The sequence below is a fragment of the Anabrus simplex genome, chromosome 3, assembly GCF_040414725.1.
Source record: "Anabrus simplex isolate iqAnaSimp1 chromosome 3, ASM4041472v1, whole genome shotgun sequence".
NCBI lineage: Eukaryota > Metazoa > Arthropoda > Insecta > Orthoptera > Tettigoniidae > Anabrus > Anabrus simplex.
Window position 1 is genome coordinate 239,255,961 of NC_090267.1, and position 23,383 is coordinate 239,279,343.

The 23,383-nt window shown below is 37.8% G+C and overlaps 1 protein-coding gene across 1 annotated transcript in view; it reads left to right on the forward strand.

Moving 5' to 3' along the window:
- Window positions 1–23,383, forward strand: part of Ctr9 (RNA polymerase-associated protein Ctr9) — a 346,065-nt gene that overhangs the window by 127,565 nt on the left and 195,117 nt on the right. The window contains exon 12 of the mRNA XM_067142937.2: window positions 19,790–19,938. Coding sequence (XP_066999038.1) covers window positions 19,790–19,938 — 149 coding nt within the window. The remainder of the gene's footprint in view (window positions 1–19,789; window positions 19,939–23,383) is intronic.

Genomic DNA, 23,383 nt, shown 5'->3' on the forward strand with positions numbered 1-23,383 from the left:
TCTTCACGCTGTGAATGACCTCCAGCGCGATCTAAAAACAGTGGCTGAAACTACCTGAAGCTAGCTACGAAGGCTATGCAGAAAGTTTTTAGCAGCCCGTAAACCGTAATTCTGAGGGCAGTGGGATTCATTTCATTTGAAAGAGCGATGTTTCTCGACCTTGGAACATGCACGCGCAACCCGTCCCGGTGGTGGTTCCTCCACAGCGCGGGAAGAAAGCAAAGGCATTGCTGAGTGAGGCGTGGTGCGATTTTTGCGCAATGAATTTTTATGGTTATGGCAGTCAGTTGAAGATGAACCTCGTCCCGGTCGCCCAGCAACAGCTGTGACTCGGGAAAACATTGATGCTGTGAGGAAAATGATCAAAGAAGATCCACATCTAACATTTTGGGACATTTAAGGGATCCTAAATATTGGGTCAACAGCAACGCAGACCATCTTTCACATTTATTTCGACCTTACCAAGAGATGTACCCGTTGGGTGCCACATTCCTTGACAGAAATCCAAAAGGAGGCGAGAGTGGAGAGTGGAGAGTGTCGAATCATGCTAGAAAAATTCAATTGAGGGCAGTCCCAAGACACCTACAATATCGTCACAGGTTGTGAAACTTGGGTCTACCATTATGACCCTGAAATGAAGAGACAGTCTTCTGTGTGGTGCTTGCCAGGGGATGAACCACCCACAAAATTTCGATGCAGTCTGAACTCTTTAAAGAAGATGGTGGCAACTTTTTTAAAAACAAAAATGGAACATCTCTCCTCTGTGACCTTGGACACATGTACAGTTAAATGTCCTTGTCAAATAGAGGTCACATCATCTGAAGGCCAAGAGTGGGCACCTTCTGTTGCATCACGACAATGCATTGGCGCACAGGACTGCCTGAACAATGGACTTTTTGGAAAAGGACACGTGAGTGTTACCACAGCCCCCCTATTGACCTGACCTGATCCCATGTGACTTCTTTCTATTCCCTAAGAGCAAGGAAAAAATTTATGGGCAGCGGTTTTCATCAGATGAAGAGGCCATTGCAGTGTACGAGAATGCACTAAGTGACATCCTGAAAGAAGCTTGGACTGAGACGTTTTTAAGTGGTTTCAGAGAATGGAAAAATGTATACGTGCTAATGGAGAGTATTTTGAAAAGTTGTAATTGTTGTTTTGCAAATGTTTTTTTGTCACACACTGTTAAAAACTTTAGGCATAGCCCTCATACAGATTGGAACCGAAGGCCCCATTAGAGTTTCACCGGGGTGTTTGACACTTGAATGATCCTTGCCACCAGACAGTTTACTTCCTCTTGCTATAAACAAATACACTGACCGGCAAAATAAATGGATCACTTGAATTTTCAAAGGAAAAAAAGCATGTTAAATTGTGAAACATTTGTTTTATTATTTACATTGATTATTTTCCTGAAAAAATTATGTAACTAAGGGTAGCAATAACAGACAGATAACATTACTTGAATAATTTTTTCATGAAAATAATCAATGTACTGTAATTAATAAAACAAATGTTTCACAATTTACCAAGCTTTTTCCTTTGAAAATTCAACTGATCCATTAATTTTGCCAATCAGTGTATTTGCTCTAGTTTTGTTTTCTTGAATTCAATTTTATCTTCCTACTTTAAAAACTCAGTTCAAGCATATTCATCTACTAATGTCATTACATGCCACTAAGAGCTTCGAACATACCTTTTAGTCGAGGAGCTCATCTCCGTACTCCCAACCCAAAGACTGTAACATTTTGATAACACTACTCGTTTGTCAGAAATCACTCAGAAAAAATCTAATGTTTTCCTTTGGATCATTTCCATTTCATGAATCAAGTAATCCTGGTCCCATGCACTGGAATCATACTCTGAGCTGCCATGAATTTTCTCTTAGCTAGTAGTGGGAAGACAGTTCTGGGAAATTGAAGTTTTTTTTTACTGGTGAACCTGAGGGACTTTGGAGGAATTCCACTTTAGGTGTTGGTCATCTTGCATAAGAAGCCCTAATCTTGAAACCGAACTATTGCAATTAACAAAATGGTTTCTAACAACATGATTTTTGTGTTTTCAACTGTTTCTTATAAAGTTGATAAATAATAGAAAAGATATAAAATTTGGCAAGTGGAAAAAAAAAAAAAAAAAAAGAAATTGGTAATGAGGATAGGAAATGCAAGTATAGAAAATTCAACTGTAGTTGCTTAGATTTTGATTTCATGTTCACTCTTGTGATCAGTTAAAAGCACCCACAATGTGTTCAGTGTGAAAGTACTCTGTTGAATGTGTGTCACCTAGTAAAATTGAGGAGCCATTTGGAAAATGTTCATGGGATGACGTTACCAAACCAAGAGAATATTTGCCTACTAAACAGTCAAATGAAACAAATTTCAGCATTTTTTATAAACAGGTGACAGTCTCAAGCTAAGCTCTTTTGGCATCCTACATTGTAACTTAGTGGTTAGCAAAATGTAAGAAAGCCCATAAAATTTTAGAAGAACTATTTCTACCATGGGTCATTGACATGATGTCCACTGTGCTTGGAGAATCCATGGCAAACAGCTTTTGCTCATTCCTTTGTCTTCACCACAATCGGTCATTGAATTCACGATCTAGGAGAGGACCTTCATGAACAACAATTTGTAGAAAAACTGGAGAGGAGTTATTTTGTTTTGCAGCTTGCAGGGGTCATTTAATGCTCATTAAATTTTTTAAGTGCGATTTGTTGATGAAGAAAGAAACAATATGATATAAGACTGTTTTTTTTTTTGGGCATAGGCAAAAGTTTGTTTAGAAAGTAAAATTGACTGGACTTGTGTTGGAGTGTGCACCAATGGTGGGCATTCCATGTCAGGGTGTTACAGTGTCCTACAGGCATTTAACCACTGTAAAGCTGCTGATGTTATTAAAAACCATTTTATTATCCATAGAGAAGCACTTTGTGTTTCACAGCATTTGAGTGCTGACCTGAATTAAGTTCTGCAAACTGTCGTAAATGTGGTGAACTTCATTAAAACTCATCCTCAGAAACCTAGATTTTGTAGTAAAATATGTCACGATATGTGGCCTGAACATAAATCTATGTTATTTTATAGCAGTCCTTGTTGGATTCTATAGGATATGTATCATCGCACATTTTTTAATATGAGTGAAAACTCTTCTTACCCAGAAGAAGAAAACCATATAATGCTAAGTGCTTTCTGGACATAGACTTTCTGTTAAAGGCAACATATATGATCTTTTTGAGAAGTTAAATTCATCGAGTAAATGTGTACAAGGAAGTGAACTGAGCGAGTTGGCCATGGGTTTAAGGCTGCGTAGCTGTTGGCTTGCATTTGGGAGAGGTGGGATTGAATCCTGCCATGAAGAGGGTTTTCTGTGGTTTCCCATTTTCACACCAGGCAAATGCTGGTGCTGTACCTTAATGAAGGCCACAGTCCCTTCTTGCTGCTGTTAGCTCTTTCCCATCCTTGCGTTGTCGTAAACCTCGATGTGTTAGTCCGACGTTAAACACTAGCAAAGAAAAAATACAAGGAGGTGAAAGTCATTTGATTCACCTTATGGACAAAAATTTGGCCTTGGGAAAGAAGCTGCTTCGTTTGAAGAGAAAAATAAATGGAGGAAAAATGGTCTGTTTCCCATTTTTACTGCATTTCATACAAGACAGTGAGACATTACTGAAAATATTGATTCTGTAACTGAAGACCACTTATCTGAACGTTGTATTCATTTTGAAAAATACTTTTCTGAAAACTGTGACGTGCTTCAGTGAACTCAAATCTGTTCAGTAATCAGGAAGCTTTCATCATCACTTTCTTCACTTAAAGTGTTTTCTTCCAAAGCCTTGCTAAAATTTTGGTATTCAGTAAGACAAGAGGTCACAAACTTGAGCAAAAGAGCACTGAAGGTATTAATTAACTTTACAACCTCCAGTTTTTGCAAGAGTGGGTTTTTGGCAGTGATTTGTCATAAAAACCAATTAGTACAGATCAAGACTTTGTGTGGAGAAGGATATTAGGGTAGCTGTATTTCATTTGGTGCCAAGATTGGACAAGCTCTGTGATAAGAAGGAAGCTCAAGTCTCACTTTGAGATGAATGGTACCTTATTAGTAACCTTATTTATTATTTTTGGTTTTATTGTTGAAGGTTTCTTGTTATGGAGACTGGATCATGAGTGCAGTACATTAGTGAAGTTTTCAGTCGTATAAGAACATTAAAAAGTAATGTAAAATGTTAGAAACTATGTTATGGTATGTGCTGTTTTCATTTTGTAAGTATCCCATAGTTCACAGTAGCCGGAGTGTCTGTTATGGCTAATTGCATGCCTGTGTCCCTTGTTCCTGGTATAGAAATATACGACCATGCCCACCATGTCACGGATATCAGCACAGATTTGATAAATATTACTCATTGAAAATAGTAGGAAATTATTAAATATGCAGGAGGGAATAGAAATACACATTGCAAAGAAAAGCCAACCAGAATAACATCAATGATTACACACACCTAAAAGATTCCCCACTATTCAGTCTACTAAATTAAATCACATGTCAGTAAAGCACAACAATTCAAACTCCTTAAACTACATAATGTTCATTAACACTCGAGAGGTAGCACCCGTGGCAGTTTGCCGCACTTTTTAAATATTTGTTAATAATTTCGGTGCTAGCCGTTGTAGGGATTAGGGCTCTCGTTTCATCCTTCCCCTCCATCTCTCTTGCCTGACGTTGATTATCGTCAGTGTATTGCCTGCTGCGTTCCGGAGTAGTTTTCTTTTCTTTCACTCTCGCATCTGCCGCAGCAAATTGCCTTCATGCGACCCCTCGCGTAGTGCATTCTTATATGACTGCATTTCCAAGAAAGTTTCTTAAGTAAAGTTCATGAGGTTTATGGTGGCTCTCAGTGAAGTGTGGTGCTGTAGTTTTATCTTGAATTGTGACCAAATCATTGAAATGTACAAATGGAAACTTTGAGGTAATTTGCTCACACGCGACCTCTCGCGCTCTTTAGAAACTCTCATAACTTTACCAGATTTTGCGAAAACATTAATTTTTTTACATTGAGAAACTATTGTTACTGGGTAATTATGTTAGTACTAGTTGAAAGGCAGTTAAACAGGGCACAAATTTATATTTTTATCAGAGCATTCACCGCCAAAGGAAAATATTAAGCGTGAGCAATTTGCCTTTGCATGACCTCTCGCGTGTTAAACATTACCTAAATAATTTCTGAAACAATTTAAAATGTGTAAATACTACTACTACTACTACTACTACTACTGCTGCTGCTGCTGCTGCTGCTGCTGCTGCTGCTGCTGCTACTACAACTACCACCACCACCACCACCACCACCACCACCACCACCACCACCACCACCACCACAGACGTTCGGTAACTGGAATCTTTTCATGATTTCTTGAGATGCAATGATTTGGGTGATTTACGCTAAGCAGTGGGCATTGCCATATATTTTCACAGCAGTAATATTCATTGATTCATAAAAATAAAATATAAACATTAAAATAAAAAAAAATCAATTGTGTGATTTGGTAAAACTGGTGATAAATCAAAATGTCATCCATGATTAGTAGAAAGAGTTTGAGTCTCTAGAACCACATAAGACATTTCCAAGAAGGTTCAGGATGCTGTTAATATAGGAGGAGAAAGGAAACACCCATGGTGGACTGAACATTATGATGAAGCTCCCAAAAAACGGTCTCAAGTCTGGGATCTTGGGAATGAAACAGAAAAATTTGAATAATTCCTTATCCAACATAAACTGCGTGGTAAAGTGATCCGTAAAGCAAAATGTGCTTATAAAAATGTTTGGCTTGAGATCAACAAGACCTTTAGGAGGAACAACACTCATGATTTTTACCATATTTTCAAATCTGAACTCACTGGCTACCTTTGGGATATTTCCAGGGTGAGAATGGTAATCTTGTTCTGAATAATTATGACAGTTATAGTAGTGTAAGGCCATAAACTAGAAAGTAAATATCGCCACCCGATTCTCTTCTTTGTAATGGCTGATCACTGCTGCCAACCTGCCCATTTACATATTAAAATCACCAGATATAACCATACCAAAGTAACTTCAATGTAAGCATCGATAATGAATGTTCCCCTACCCTGATAAATGATAAAAGTTAAGATGAAATAAATCGAGATATTCATGATTAAGTCGGTTTCCATGCTCAATGAGGAATTAAGGAAATAAACACACTTCCTCACTCAAATTAATGTTACATGTTTCTGTCTTTATTTTGATATATAGTAGGCCTTCTATAACCATATTCTTGAAAAGAGGGGCATGTTAAACGATGCAATTTACTTAATAAGTCTTTGTAGTGTGATTTTCGAAAGTTCCAGACATTACTTAATTTCTTTCCTTTCTTTTGCGTGACCGTTTCCTTCTCTCTTCAATAACCAGTAAAGGAGAGAGATTATTGGGCATGTTTTCAGCTTGCAGGCTGGTTATATCTTCAAGCTTATCCAGGAAACATATAGGAGCACTAATATGCCAAGCTACGTGAACGGAAATTAGGTCAGCTTTCATGCTCGCTGCGGAATTGAGAATAATAATGTTATTAGTTCTACTAACTACTTCTAGGGTTTTCATATATGCCGAGGTGCCAGAATTTTGTCTCGCAAGAGTTCTTTTTTGTACCGGTAGATCTAAACATGAGACTGGTGTATTTGAGCACTTCCAAATACCGTCGGACTCGAACCCACCAACCTGAGCTAGTCATACATTCTCTCCTTCACTTGCTTAAATTAATTTTAAATATTTCCTGCCTTTATTCTGATGTACGCATTGCTATGACTGTGTTCTTAAAGGGAGGGGGCGGGAGAGAGAGGGAGATAATCTAGATTGTATAATACATTGCACTTTTTCAAGTTCAAGGACTTACCACATAGGACATATCTGTCCTTCCTTTTAAGGCTGATTCTCCACGAGCAGGTAAAACGCCGCTGTTCGCCCACTACAAACCCGCTTGCGGAACAGAACTATGGGGTATATGTTGAGTTGTCTACACGGGCGGTTTTCACGCCGCGGGTGGACGCGTCCATGAGCGGGCAGGCGGGTCTAACGCCGGCAGAGGCGTCACTCCCGCTAGCGGTAGAACAGCGAATCATACTCCACGTGGCGGCAGTGAGCAGTTCACCCGCCTCTGTCGCACGATAGGAATTGCCTGAAGTGTAGTATATTCTTTACTAGCTGATGTATCCGTGCTTCGCTACGGAATTCTACATTGTATACAGAATTCTAGGTTAGGTACTGTACACATTGTGAGCAAGATTGTATTAAATTGCATAGTTCCTAACGTTACCCTAGAAACGCGACGGGGAAGTCACCAAACGTCTTTTCTCATATGAAGACTGGGTTAGGGAATATTCATTGTAACGATAGGCCCGCTTGCCTACCATCGGTCACAATCAGGTTGGGGAGTTTAGATTCTAATGGCAGACACTCAATCTCCACCTGCCTTTTTACATCTCAGAAAGACTGTCTTAGTCATTTTTCCAACTGAAATGAACATAGGTCATTGCAATGATGTCAGTAGGAATGGCACGATTAAAAGCAATGTTTTCATATGAAATACTCGATCAAATGAAAAACCACGCATTTTAACGAACAGTAGGCCTACTACACTTCGGATCAAACAATCCAAATTTTCAGAGCTGGAATGATCAACCCGCAGACAGCCGTGATCCGTGAACACTCTTCGTCTTTTTTCGGTGGGGAGGAGGGGTCGAATAGTGGAGAGTCCCAGGGCAAAAACTATGCCCTTTTACTAATCTGTTTCCTAGGAATACACTGTGAATCGGAAAATATCAATTCACTACACTGGCGGGGGAAGAAACTATCTGACTTAGAGGCAAATTCTTCCTCAAAGCCAGAGAAGAAAGCCCCTCTTCACTGCTAATTTGGAATAAAATGAATATAGATATAATAAAAGTGAAGCGGAAGAAGCTTTTCTTACGAAACGGCTCTTTTCAGGGTTGAATTTTTATTTATTTAGTGAATTGTGGTGCTATAATTTGCAGTAGCCCTAAATTGTAATTCTTGACCAGGTCATACTACTACTACTACTACTACTACTACGACTACTACGACTACTACTACTACTACTACTACGACTACTACTACTACTACTACTACTACTACCGGTACACTGCTCATTCAAAACAGCCCGTCAGAGTAGGGATCCAACAGCTGGAATACTATGATGAACCAGTGTGTTACATACCAGCAGTATCAGGAAATGTGTCCGGCTCCATGGCTAAATTGTTAGCGCGCTGGCCTTTGGTCACAGGGATCCCGGGTTCGATTCCCGACAGGGTCGGGAATTTTAACCATAATTGGTTAATTTCGCTGACACGGGGACTGGGTGTATGTGTCATCTTCATCATCATTTCATCCTCATCATGATGCGCGGGTCGCGTACGGGCGTCAAATCAAAAGACCTGTATCTGGCGAGCCGAACTTGTCCTCGGACACTTCCGGCACTAAAAGTCATTCGCCATTTCATTTCGTTTCATCAGGAAATGTATGAACCAGAGGAATGACATGCTAAAGAAGAAAGTTTTTAACTCCCGAGCTATTTCCCGCCAATATTCAGTCAGGCTGTTATACTCGGTATGTAGCAGTAATCCCATATATCGGTGTGGAGTGGCAGCATAAGAGACAAAGAACATCACAACAAACAATGGTCAATGTAATGTTATTGTTGATGAATGTTATGCGCTTTCAATATTGTAGGCCTTCACATTCAGTTTTCTTCCGACTCTGAAATGCCACTCTTATCATAGTCGTTACGGTAAAATTGAATAAAACATAAAGGTAAGGGTGTATTTTTCCCGAAGGCAGGTCCGAACCTCCGCAGAGGTGTGCCTGAGCCGGAGTTTACCTGCGGTAGGGTGGCTAGTTCCTTTCCACTCCTCCATTCCCTTATAATAATAATGGCGTATGGCCTCTGGAGAGGAGTGGTGCAGGTCTTTTTCTAGTAGACGGCCTATTAGGCGACCTGCATGTCTGTGAAGATGAGGGTCCTACCTAGGATGATTTCTAATGTTGAATACACCACACACACCCAGCCCCCGAGCCGTTGGAATTAACCAATTAAGGTTAAAATTCCCGACCCGGCCGGGAATCGAACCCGTAACCCTCTGGATCGAAGGCCAGTACGCCGACCATTCAGCCATCGAGTCGGACTCCATTCCCTTACCCCTCACTAACAGCCCGTAGCAACCCATCCAAATCTTGACCACGCCCAATGTTGCTTAACTTAGGAGATCTCACGGGATCCGGTGTTTCAACACGGCTACGGCCGTTAGCAATAAAACATAAATGATCGAAAATTGTATTCTCTCTAACTTTTGTTAAGCAGTACTTTTCGATAGGACCAATAACTTATTGTAGGTATTTACAAAATAAATTTTAGGTGATTCCCCTAAACTGCAATTTCATCCAGGGTGAATGAAATTGGTTATAGCTTAGACTTGTGTTTCTTATTCCCCGACTCTATGTACCGATTTTCATTATATTCTGTTAACCCATGTTCTCCTGCATCGGCGTTGATATGGACTTAGCAACAAAAATACAAATTCATGAATATCTATGTTATCATAGCCGGTACGGTAAACATGTATGAGACATAAATGATCGGAAATTTAATTCTATATAACTTTAGTTATGTAATATTCATCGATAAGACCACTAATAATATTTGAGAATTAAATTTCAGGCCTTCCCCTAAACTACCATTTCACTCGTTTAGTAATATGCACCTCAACTGACATTCTGTAATATTGGAAAAACATTTCCAGATAGTTCCTGTGTTCGCAAAACGTTAAATGAAACTGTCCAGTGGTGAGCCGATTCAATAACGCAGGGTAAGTCCACCGACGTCTTTTCTAACCAGGTTTCTTTTTCAATATTGCTAACAACTGTAGTTGAACAGCTCCGACAGCAAGTCCTATTTGTATGACATCCATCATTATAGTGCGGCAGGTTTATCGCTGGTGGAGAATAGCTGCGCGTGTCGTCGGCGTTTTTGGCGCTGTTTACAGGCGTCAATTCAACCGCTCGTGTAGAATAGGCAAAAAGTTTGAGCGGTCAGGCGGGCGAACAGCGGCGTTTTACCTGCTTGTGGAGAATCAGCCTAATAATAATGCTAATAGCTTTACATCCCACTAAGTACTTTTACAGTTTTTGGAGACGCCAAGATGCCAGAATTTTGTCCTACAGGAGTTTTTTATGTGCCAGTAAATCTATGGACATGAGACTAATGTATTTGAGTGATGTATTTGAGTACCTTCAAATACCACCGGACCGAGCCAGGATCGAACCTGCCAAGTTGAGATCAGAAAGCCAGCACCTTAGCTGCCTGAGCCTCTCAGCCTGGTGTCCTTCCTTTTGCTTGGATGTTGTCTTCTACTTTCTTTAATAAGCAGTAGGGGATGGGGGGGCATTTGAAACATATTTTTAGCTTGCGTGTTGGTGTATCTCAAGCTTATAACATTATGAAAACCAAGGAAATATACAGGGGCACTGATGAGTCAAACAACATTACCAGATTTTTACATATAAATTGGCTTAAATCACATGAAGACAGGTTGTAAGGCAAGAATGGGATAGGAAAGAGGGCTAGGACTTAAAATGAAAATTAGCAGTCATTGCCTTAATAAAGGTACAGGCACAGCATTAGCCTGAAATGAAAATGAGGGGGAAAAAAACAAAACAAAACAAAAAAAAAAAACCTATCAACTTCAGACCTGCTGACTGTGGGGTTCGAATCCACCATATCCTGAAAGCAAGCCCACAGCAATGTGATCGAACTCCACAGCCATTATTTCACTCAGTTTCTTATGACGCGTAATAGGCCTACCACATGGGCCTCTTCTCCTCCAAATTACACAGTTTCGACTTCTACCATGTATATGGATCTTCAGTTCTTCAATTATACATGTATGTAAGAACATTATGTGCCTTAATAAAAGATACTTCCCTAGTTGGTTGTCTGATTGGCACACGTATAACAAATATATTTGGGAAAAAATACTTTTATATTTATGTACATCATAAAGAAGTCATGTTGTCATAGTAATAACAATATGCAACAAAATAAATGAATCCAGAGAGATAGGCATAATTTACTATATTAAATATTAGTTTATTTACATGTTAATTGATATGTAGTCATAATAAGATAGTAAGTTATAATGTTGTTTCCGATATAGTTCCAGTCAATTTCAATCAATCAGTCACCACTGATCTGCACTTAAGATAGTCGCCCAGGTGGCAGATGTAGTTTACCTAGTCTTTTCTTCAATAATTGCAAAGAATTTGGAAATTTATTGAACATTTCTCTTGGTAAATTATTCCAATCCCTAACTCCCTTCTTGAAAAACAAATATTTGCCCCAATTTTTATCCTTAACTTTATCATTGTACTGTGATCTTACCTACTTTTAAAACACCACTGAAACTTGTTCCCCTACCAATGTCATTCCACACCAGCTCTCCACCAACAGCTCAGAACATACCTCTTAGTCCAGCAACTCGTCTCCTTTCTCTCAAGTCTTCACAGCCCAAACTCGACAACATTTTTGTAACATTACTCTTTTGTCAGAAATCACCCAGAACGAATCGTGCTTCTTTCTTTTGAACTTTTCCAGTTCTCGAATCAAGTAATCCAAGTGAGGGTCCCATACACTGGAACGATACTCAAGTTGGGGTCTTACCAGAGACTAATGTGCCCTCCCCTTTACATCCGTACTACAACCCCTAAATACCCTCATAACTATGGTAAAGAGAGATCAGCTCACTATAATAAAATTAAGTAAAATAAAGTAAGAACATACCAGGTACAAAGCCATCTTTCATTCCAGCGTGAACAATAACCAGTCTTCTTCCCTCAGACACAGATCGATGAATTACTCCTTGATCATGATGTCCAGATTTGTGTGGTTTATTCCAGGAGTATGTGGGTGACCCTGAAAGAGAAATGCACATTTGAAACCAAAGACACCTGATGAAGATGAATTATTCTATGACTTTTATATAAAATATATAACATATATATTCATCATTCATAAAAATCCAAGTCTCATCCAAGAAAACAACAGGTTTTGGGTTCTCACTGTCCTTTCTGCATGTATTCCTTCGAACTACAGGAACCAATATGCATGTTCACGGAAAATATCATATATCTCCCGTACCACAATTCATATACAAATGAAAATTGATAAGCCTATTACTAGTCCAATTAACTACAAACTATGCAAGTTTCAGGTTTCTATCTCAAAATTTTGAGTTTGTGTTGAAATTCAAAATTTAAATTTTGAATACAAATTTATGCACTTTTTCAAGAAACCTTTGAATCAAATTTTCTGAAAATAAATTTAATCTCACCAATGGTATATAAACAAATAGATGCAAGGATATTTTTCTTGGTATTATAACAACGTTTTTAAAACATTTTAAAATTTTGCACTTAAAAATATAGTGAAAAATGTTCAAAATATGTCCCTTAAAAATGTTATTTGCCAAATATACCATTTCTGTTGCAGTAAAATATGTATTCTTATTAGTTTATTAAGTGAAAAATTTCATTGAGCTACCTTTCATAGTGTCGGAAAAAATGGACATTTGTTTTAAAAATGGAAATACCGGAAATCATCAGTGAAAGTTTGCATTCATAAAACTCTATTTATTGAGCCAAAATGCTCCAGGACTGTAGTCTTCCTCATCTTCTGCTCTTCTCTTTTCACCCCACTTCTGTTGCTTTCTTGTTCCAGCCAGAACTTCAGATTTGGCTGCACCAACACGTTTTTGGTTGATAGTTCTGAGGATGCGGCATGTGCAGACTCCAGTCTTGAAGTCCATATTTAAAGAATAGTATTAATTCTTTGTTCATTTACATCAGTGTAGTAGAGAACAGCATAATTTGTGGTAATTCTGACAGTGATGGAGGAGAAAAACATGATTATCCATATTATTGAGTTCAAGGATTCATTGGGATTTTGTGTTTTCCCTTGGAGACATCAGCAGAGAAGGGCTGGATTTCAAAAGGACTCAGTACATCGGCTTTATTCTTAATAAAACTGGTGAAGGTAGTCTGTGTGACTGGGAGCACAATTGGGGTAACACATCAACTTTCTAGAACATTACAACTACTATCACCGAAATAGAAAACGCCATACAGAAAATCCCACATGAGCTACGAGACGAAGTCAGATATGATATTAAAAAGAGGCTCCCACAATATATCGACAAAATTCACAGTAACTCCCAAAATAATAAATCAACCAATAAAGTACACATAAACAAACTCAAAGATAAGATAGAATAATCTACTAATAACGAAAGCCAATAAGGGCAATACCACAGTTATTATCGACAAAGACCAATACATATTGAAAACCAAAGAATGTTTTCAAGATAACACTTTCCTCATCAAACGTAAAGACCCGACTAATAACATACAAAGGAACCTCAAAACCTTATTAAAAAATACACACTTTCTTTTAACAGAAGTAGAATCCTCTAAACTTATAGTAATGAATCCTCAAATACCCACTGCTAAAGCTTATCCCTAAATACACAAAGATCATATTCCAATGAGATCTATTATTAACTACAGAGCAAGCCCAACCTATAAACTTTCGCAATTTATTCAACGATTTCTCAAAAAGCACTACGTATTCTTAGCTAATAAAACAGTACGGAACTCAATAGATTTTTGTATTAGGACAAAAGGATTAGAGATTGAACCATATCACAAACTCGCATCATTTGACATAATAAACATGTACCCGAACATTCCCACAAAACGAACAATAGAAATCATTGAATCTAACCTAAAACGTCATAGCAATCTAAGCACTTTGGAAATAGAAGAGTTCATTAAATTACTTAATTTTGCCATTAGTAACAACTACTTTAAATTTCATGATACTATCTATCAGCAACAGGGTTTACCGATGGGATCTCCCGCTTCTGGTATAATCGCCGAAATTTACATAGACTATTTAGAGCACACATTCATTAACAAAATAGACCATATATTTTTTTGGTGTAGATTTGTCGATGACATCTTTATCATCCTCGACAATAGGTCCACAAATGAAACTGATATATTAGATAAACTCAATACAATAGATTCCCATATAAAATTTACCATGGAATCCGAAAACAATCACAAACTGAACTACCTGGACATAACGACAACTAGACATGATGACCACCTTTCTTACAGAATATACAGAAAACCCACGCATACCTCAAATACAATTAAAATGGATTCCGTTCACCCTAACATACACAAAAGAGCAGCCTACTATAGCATGATACACAGAGCATTCAATATACCGTTAACAAAAGAAGATCTAAACAATGGATTCAAGAAAGAAATGGTTAACAGAATCATTCACAAAATAAAATCCCAACCCAAAACCAAACTAACAAAAGTAAACGAATCCAAGAAAGATTATGCACTATTCACTTTCAATAATGTACACATATACCCCATAACTAACATTTTTTAAAAACATAACCTAAGAATAGCATTCAGAACTACACACAATAGTACCAACATCATACACAACGTCAGGACAATCAACATCAACAACAAATACAACCACTCAGGGGTATACCGTATCAAATGTAATAACTGCAAGACAAGCTTTATCGGACGTACCAGTAGAAACTTCCTAACCCGATATAACGAACACATAAACGCGGTGAAACACAATCATTTTTCCTCAATAGGACAACATGTCGCAGACTATAAACACAGTTTTATAAACATCGATAATGATATGCAAATCCTAAACATAAACCCCAAAGGCCCCCTGCTCAACATAACAGAAGAATTTTACATCACTCTAGATCAGTACACCAATCCAAATTACAACATAAATGAAATTACAGAAAAAACTAACATCATCTTCAATACAGTTATCCCCGCCCTAAAAAACCCTTACCTTAAGTTAATCGATAAACAGAACGCGACACGCAACAGAAAAACACCAAACAACACACCCAGCTCCACCCCTACCCCCACAACAACAACTCTCCCTACCCCTCCTTCCCTTCCCCTCACAGCAGCTAGTATGAGCCCAAGAAGAACACGAAGTAGTACATTACAGGCTCGCACGTCAAACACAACTTGGCTACACCAACAACAGTAAGTACATATTCCAATTCACACACATAACTCTTAGACATTCCTCCAACACGATATCACTTATAACTCAAACTTATCTTCCACAGATAAACATAACATCATTGCACAGCTACAAATGGGAAAGGAGCCACTACTTTGAACCCAATGTCATCCAAATTTATGGATGCCACAGGACAACATGAATTGGTTCCAATAAAAAGGGCAACACACACAGCAGAGCTGAACATATTTTAGTTGAATTTCATCCATACATTTGGCACCTTTTTAAAATCGAAAGTGTTTTATCCCACATATTCACAGGAAGACAAAACTTTTTACCCATGCAATTTTACAAACTCCAAGAATAGCAGCTGAAGTGCACAACTGTAAATAAGACTTAAATACGGAAGTTAGTCGATGTATTTACCAACAAGCAAGAACGAATGTTCATATGCATGAAGTGTTTTTTTATATATTGTATTTATCTTGTACATATATATATATAAGTTAGTTTAAGCAAAGATATATTTTATACACTAATTTTAAGACCTTCAACATAATATTTTAGACATACAGTTGCAATATTGTACAGAATGACATATACGCCAGTTCACGCTAAGACGTGCCCCATTTGTGACTAAATGTACATCATCATCATATAGCATTTCTTTAACAACACAATCTTAATCAAAGCTTCATTATATAAATATGTATGTATGGTTCAGCTGAAGATGACCTTGTATATGAGGTCGAAACCGGTCCTGTAGTTTAATATATGCAATAAATAAGTATTGATTGGTGGAAATCCTCTCCTATTTTTAATTGTGCAATTCGTCAATACGGAAATGAAGATTATAGATTATGAAATGAACTGAGTCTGCAATCACGCGTGACTTTCCTCATGGCTGACAGCTACAGATACGAGATAAATAGGGATTTCCACGACCAGATATAGGATATTTAAGTTATTGACCAGAAGCTTAGAACAATAATATAATTTTAAATCGTATACTTTCGCATTCAATACTTTATACTTCAAGCTTCAAACTTTCAGAAACAACTCGTATCTAAAATTTAGAAATGGACTATTTTCTGGGCATATGAAGAAGGAAAGAAGTGTGAAGGAGTCAAAATCGCATGGTTTATTCTCTAGTTGAAATGAAATGTTGTGTGGCTTCCGGAGAGGCCTGGTGCAGGTCTTTTGATTTGGTGCCCGTAGGTGACAAGGATGAAATGATGATGAAGACGGCACATACACCCAGTCCTCGTGCCAGGGGAATTAACCAATTATGGTTAAAATTCCTGACCTTGCCGGGAATCGAACCCGGGACCCCTGTCACGAAAGGCCAGCACGCTAACCATTTAGCCATGGTGCCGGACTATTCTCTAGTCGGAAAGAATTAAGATATCAGCTACAGAATTGGCAAAGCCTCAGCAGTCTTCTAGCATCCATCTGGTCTGTTTCAACCGTTGATAGAGTCTAAACTCAAACTTATGCCAGTCACACATAGAAAAAAAGTACGGTGTAGAACAAGAAAAGTCAACATAATTCTCCAGTGTTTTCTACACAAAATCTCAGGCATCACTTGGTGCAACAAAGTCACTAGTGAGGAAATTTTATGGCAGAGTGGCTGCAGGACATTGCAAGATATTGTAATGGAACTTCAAATGCATCTAGCTGGCCATATTCTTCGCTTACCAGACAGCCGATACTTGGAGAATGCTATGCAATGGGAGCCACCAGGAGGCAAGCAGAAGCCGGCCAGACCATGCAAAACATGGCATGTCAAACATTTAAAGAACACCTATGAATAGTTATCAGGTGGGAAGATATCAGTAATGCCGCTTCAGACAGGGCTTGTTGGCAGAAGCTTGCCCTATGCGCTTTATGCGGAAGGAACCGATGATGATTAAAAAATGATCATCATCGTATATTAATTTCTTTTGGAAGTTATTTAAGCAAAATTTCTCATAAAGAAATAACAGAAAAGTATCTTTATAAGATTTTTTGCTTCACTGTAGTGAATACAGATCAGACCATGAAGTTTATCACACATAAATTATTTAACATGTTCAGCACCACAGCGGTTACCAGTGACTGTTTTTGGATTTCCTGCTAGACCACAATGTCAGGGTAAAAATAAAGTTTAGGCCCACAGAGCAAAAATCTCAAATTTTTTAAAAGAAGAAACCCATATTTTTACTGTCGACTTAGTAAATGTTACTTTAAGGTTTTTTCAGTCTGTCGAAAACACTAATAACATCATATATAACACTATAACATATCTGTAAAAATAATACTCGCTGTTAAACAAAGAGTGAAATGTTTCATTCTACAAGAACATCCTCAGATTCTATCAAATCACTTTAAATCATGCGTATACATGTACAATATTGTTTATGTTCCGTAAGCTTGTTAGTGATTGATAGCTGGTGATATGAACAAGTAATAATTAATTTTGATTGTAGTAGTATTGTACCAACACCTTATTAACTTACAGAAATGTTTTTCTACTTATCTATGCTGTTACAGAGTAGTCTGTTGCTTTCAAACACTGCTTCCAGACTGGAGTGGAAAGTTTCTGTGGGTGTCAACCTCTGTTCTGCAGAGAGGGGAGTAGGAGTAGGGAAATGATGGGATTGTTGTGAATCCTGCCTTCTGTTCATTGGAGAGGGGAGAGGCTTATGTTGTTTCTTCATGTTATACTGTATTAAAAATGTTATTTTGTTTTACGTCCTTCTAACTTCTTTTACGGTTTTCGGAGACACCGAGGTGCCAACATTTTGTCATGCAGGGTTTCTTTTACGTGCCGGTAAATCTACTGGCATGAGGCTGACATATTTAAGCACCTTATCCGAGCTACTCAGCCCGGCTTATAATGTATTTTATGTATTAGGGAGTAAATGCCATTTAATGATTTTGATCAAATAAAGTACGGAATTGGATTAGACAGTATCTTGTAAGATGTTATTTGTAGTGATAAATAACGTCTAAAACACTGTCTCGAGTAGCGAAAGATGCGGCGTAGATTCAGAGAATTTAATACAGACAGTTGATAATACCAATATAAATGGTCCGTTATTGGACATTATAAATTTTCCAGCTAACTCATTCTTGGTTGCCAGCGTTTCGCCCTGATGTGCTAGGGTGGGCTCATCAGTTGGTACCTAGCACACCTACCAATACGCTGGCTAGTGCATACCGTGGAGGCCACTGCGTAGGCTAACTGGGGCCACCGGCAGTGCCAATGCACTAAGAGACTTTGTCTCATCACTAAAAATTGATGCCTGCTTGGCCATCAGATGATATAGATGTTGATTCCCATAGGGAATCTGAATTATTTGTCCTGAATGAGTAAATTTATAATACCAATATAAATGGTCCGTTATTGGACATTATAAATTTTCCAGCTAACTCATTCTTGGTTGCCAGCGTTTCGCCCTGATGTGCTAGGGTGGGCTCATCAGTTGGTACCTAGCACACCTACCAATACGCTGGCTAGTGCATACCGTGGCCTCCACGGTATGCACTAGCCAGCGTACGGTATGCACTAGCCAGCGTATTGGTAGGTGTGCTAGGTACCAACTGATGAGCCCACCCTAGCACATCAGGGCGAAACGCTGGCAACCAAGAATGAGTTAGCTGGAAAATTTATAATGTCCAATAACGGACCATTTATATTGGTATTATAAATTTACTCATTCAGGACAAATATTTCAGATTCCCTATGGGAATCAACATCTATATCATACAGACAGTTGAGTTTGTACTGAAAATTTATACGTATGTAAATGTTGTCCAGATGTTAATTATGTAGTATGAAAGGGGGGAGTATTTTTTGCGTGTATGGTCATTCCGGTTGGCTTGGTTAGCTTTTTGCTTTGTAAATTTTTGTTGTTTTCTTTCTTATTGACAGTAATAAATTAACTAAGTCAAAACTGAAGAAAAATGGCTTCCATTATAACAAAAACCAACTTTTAAAAATCTGTCGCAGGAATATAACTAATAGATTGCGTACGTATCAGCAGTCTTTAACTTACAGTTTTCTATTATCAATTATAGTTCGTTTCAAATTTTATCCAAACAGCTCAAAGTCTCAATTCCTCGACATTTTGATCATGCTAAATGAAAATTCCTTTTGCTGACATCCAGTTAATACTGAAATGCTTGCCATCCCTGTTTGTATTTATGGTTATTCTTTTTCATTGATTGTTTTGTTTTTATACACTTTGTTTTTCCCTTTCCATTATGTATTTATGTAAGAGAGCTTGAATACACCCCGACACACTAAAGATCAAATTTTTATTCAGAGGATGCAGAATGACTCTCTTGTTTGGAATTGTAGAAGTTAATTACTTGGTCTTGAAAAAAATCTGAATGAAGCAGATTGTAGGAATAATAGGAAAAAATATACAGTGAGGAGTTAAACATACGAACATTATGCTGATTTTTTAATAAGTGGTTCCTATCTCAACACTGTATCTAGTAGGCACTTAATAGAGATTAGCTTTTGTTTTAGAACATTGTTTTAAGGTGAGCAAAATAGTGAAACTGTGTTAATTAGTATACAAGATTTGTTATATAATTTGTGACTTTGTGAAATAGTGTGTGTGTGTGGTTTCTAGGTGCTGTTCTCGCCCATAAAGGTTGCATAAATGAAGCTCGAGACATTTTTGCTCAAGTTCGAGAGGCTACAGCCGACTTTTGTGATGTTTGGCTCAACATTGCACACATTTATGTTGAACAGAAGCAGTTTGTGAGTGCTATTCAAATGGTAAGCAACAATGTCAGGGCTAGTGATGGACAGAGATGTTTGTGATTTATACTCTTGTGGACTAAGGAAGTTAGGAAGACTGATAAAGTGTACGATTGTAGAACATTATTAACATGAAAGTAGGTAATAATATCAGTTATTCCTTTAATGCTGTAAAACGTGTATGCAATAATAGCAGAAATAATGTATTAAGGAATTCCTTCCAATAACTTCCCAAGGTCACTGGGTGCCGCAGACAGTTCAGTTTGTGCTGAAAATTTGTTTGCCTGAGTTTTGGGCAGAGTTCCGAGAAGTGTGTCAAGTTGATTTCTATAAAGCAGCCAGTCCTTACAGGAGTATTTCCTTCTTAGTTAAATGAATGGAAATTCAGATATATAAGGAGCAATTAAAACAACAGATATGCTCTAAGATGTGGCAATGGATCTCTTGAATGTTAGAAACCTGTGTCTGTTATTGTATAGCATATTGTGTGTCCATCCGTGGTTCCTTCCTGATTTTAACCTCATTAGAGCAGTTAATGAGATGAAAGGAATTATGTGATTCATGATAATAGGAAGGGAGAGGACAGACTGAGTTGGCCACGCGGTTAGGGTCGCGTAGCTGAGAGCTTGCTTTCAGGAGATTGTGGGTTTGAATCCCACTGTCAGCAGCCGTGAAAATTGTTTTCTGCAGTTTCCCATTTTCACCCCTTAATTAAGGCCACGGCCTGCTACCTTTCCAAACCTAGCCCTTTACCATCTTTACGTCACCAAAAACGTTAAACCATTAGGAAATTGAAAAAAAAAAAAAAAAAAAAAAGTGAGAGAAACTTGGTGCTGGCACATAACCTATTCCTGTTGAATAACACCAAGGGGTCTCTTGAGGACTCCTTGCCACCCGATGGACGAATAGTCATTAACAGCTTCATATTCTCTCACTCCAAATAAATACAAAAGTGGTTTTGGAATTGAATCCGGGCTTTTGGCATGCAATCTGGTGATCAGAAATTGTATACTACCACGTCTCCTACCCTGACGGCTAGCATTCTGATTGTGAAACTTTTTCGATCAACAGGACTTGAACTGTCTAACTGTGGTGTTAGACCGTATGGACTTGATGCCTTACCAATCATGGCCACCTGGTTGGCTCATTATACACTACTAGTATTTTATTCAACTAAATTTATTGTTAGGATTTAGGCAGTTCAAAACTTCTTAGGATCAACTTTAGTTGAGTTTAAATATATATTTGTTGTTAACAGCACCTCACATGTAGCATTCTTCTATGTCAAATATTTCCTGCTACTAATAAGTAAATTCAGTGGATTGAGGTATGAAGCATCCCTGCCCTATTCCATATGCCAAAGTTATGCCATATATTATAAATTATTCTTCCTGGTTGGAGGGTGTTATCGTTTTATGTACAGGTTTGTGATGTTTCAAATACATTGCTGTAATCTTTATCAAAATGACTGATGTACCTCTGCTTGATGTGAGGTGATCAGTCTCTGCAGACAGTTAAAATCAGCTACCCTGTAGAAATTATTTTGTGGTTTAGAGTGTCCTGGTTTCTGATTTTGCAAGAGGTAATTCCACTCCTTGTTTTGCTTGTCTGTGGCTAATTTTAGCATATGCTAAGATATGCTGACACTGTCTTCTACAGTTCATTCATTGAGTTGCAACATGTTGGCAGGTGTGAGGTGCAGACAAAATTGTTGACTATTGAGATAGTCCAGAGTCTCTCTGATGTCTTTAATTCATTCCCGTAGAAATTCTATGCTGGTTTCATGGAGAATATGGTCTGTCTGCTAGCTCTCCATGTGGTAGTTCATTTTCTAGTATAATGCTGTGGTTCCTGTAGTGCTTCAGAAAGGCTAGTCTAGTGAAGTTCTTACTCATCTTCTTACGAAGGTTCTCAGTGTGTCTGGGTGATTTGAAGTGTTGTATCTTGGAGATGAAGCTTCCATGGTTTGTTAAACTATTATTATTTCTATGAATGTTTTGAGTATCATTATTTCTTTTTGCAGACTGGACCATACTGTTTGTTTTATATACCTTATGTACAGGTTACCAATGTTTCAAATACATTGGAATATTCTTTCTTGGGGTGACTGGTGTACCTCTACTTAATCCAAGGCAGTTGGTTTCACATGGCAGCTAAAATCAACAAGTACCATATAGTCCTGAATACCTCCCGTACTTATATATTTTTTCAAAGATATTGCTTCTGAAAATTGGGTGCAAGCTCTATTCAAATCGTTCATATTATGGTCTGATATATATTGTCCATTATGCATGTCAGTGTGGCAACAGCAGTTTCACATCGAATGTGACTTGTTAGTGTAACTTAAAAGCTTTTCAGTCTGTTGAAGATACAAGTACAATATAAATATTACACTATAACATACCTGTAAAAAACACATTATTAAAAACAAGGAATAAAAACACACACTATTAAACAAAGTGTTACCAGAACCACATGCTGCACCAGCTGATTTTTTGTAAAAGTAGGAAAAGAGACAAGAAAAGTGTGTGTGAAATTGCAATCAGTTTGTTAAAAACTTACGTTTTCACAGATGATTTCCCTGCTGTTCCTTACTCGTAAGTTATATTCTAATTCTGATACTGTGTGAATGTGCAAGTTCAGTTTCATTCTTAAAAACGATATGACAGTAGTAGGGTTCTCTAGCAAATGTTTCTGTTTTCTTGCTCAAAATGTGTCACCTAAATTTGGAAGTTTGGTTATCTATTATCGCTGAACTCCAGTTGAATGTTCCAAAGAAAGTATAATGTTCTTGTTTAAACAGCTGGAGTTGTGAGTCAAATGGCATTACTAATTGACTTTGACAGTGCCTTTGAATATTGACAAGAGTGCTCGCTAGTGAATGTAGCGGGAAATCAAGATGGGAGATGATTGATCGTATTCACTTTAAATACTGAGTCAGTCTTGCCAGAGTGTATAAATATTGATAATGAAAGAAACTACTGCAGTTGGCTCTATGTCGCACTGACACAGATAGGTCTTTTGGCTAATGAAAAAAAAAAAAACTGCGCTATATCACTTGGTGGAAGATAGGAAACTTAAAAGGGTCCACCTTTTCAATAAAAAAATGTTATAGTTTATTTACAACATATATTTACACTTGGAACTAGTTTCGACGCTGTTTGGCGTCATCTTCAGCCAAAATGTGGGAAATAGGCTAGCATGTAGACATTTATATTACACAAGGCATTACATTAAACAATACACATCTTACGAGGAGATAAAAACAGGGACGAATATAGAAACAAATGAATCGTTGAGAAAGCAAAAGTTATACATATTAAAAATAACCTTAACTACACATCTTGCAGTGCGAAAATATTCGCCTTGAATGATTCCTGAATACAAAACGCACGCGCACACATTTCTGAAGAGCCAGCAGGCAGGGAAAAGCAAAGTGAAACCTTAAGAGTTCTTCTGAGAA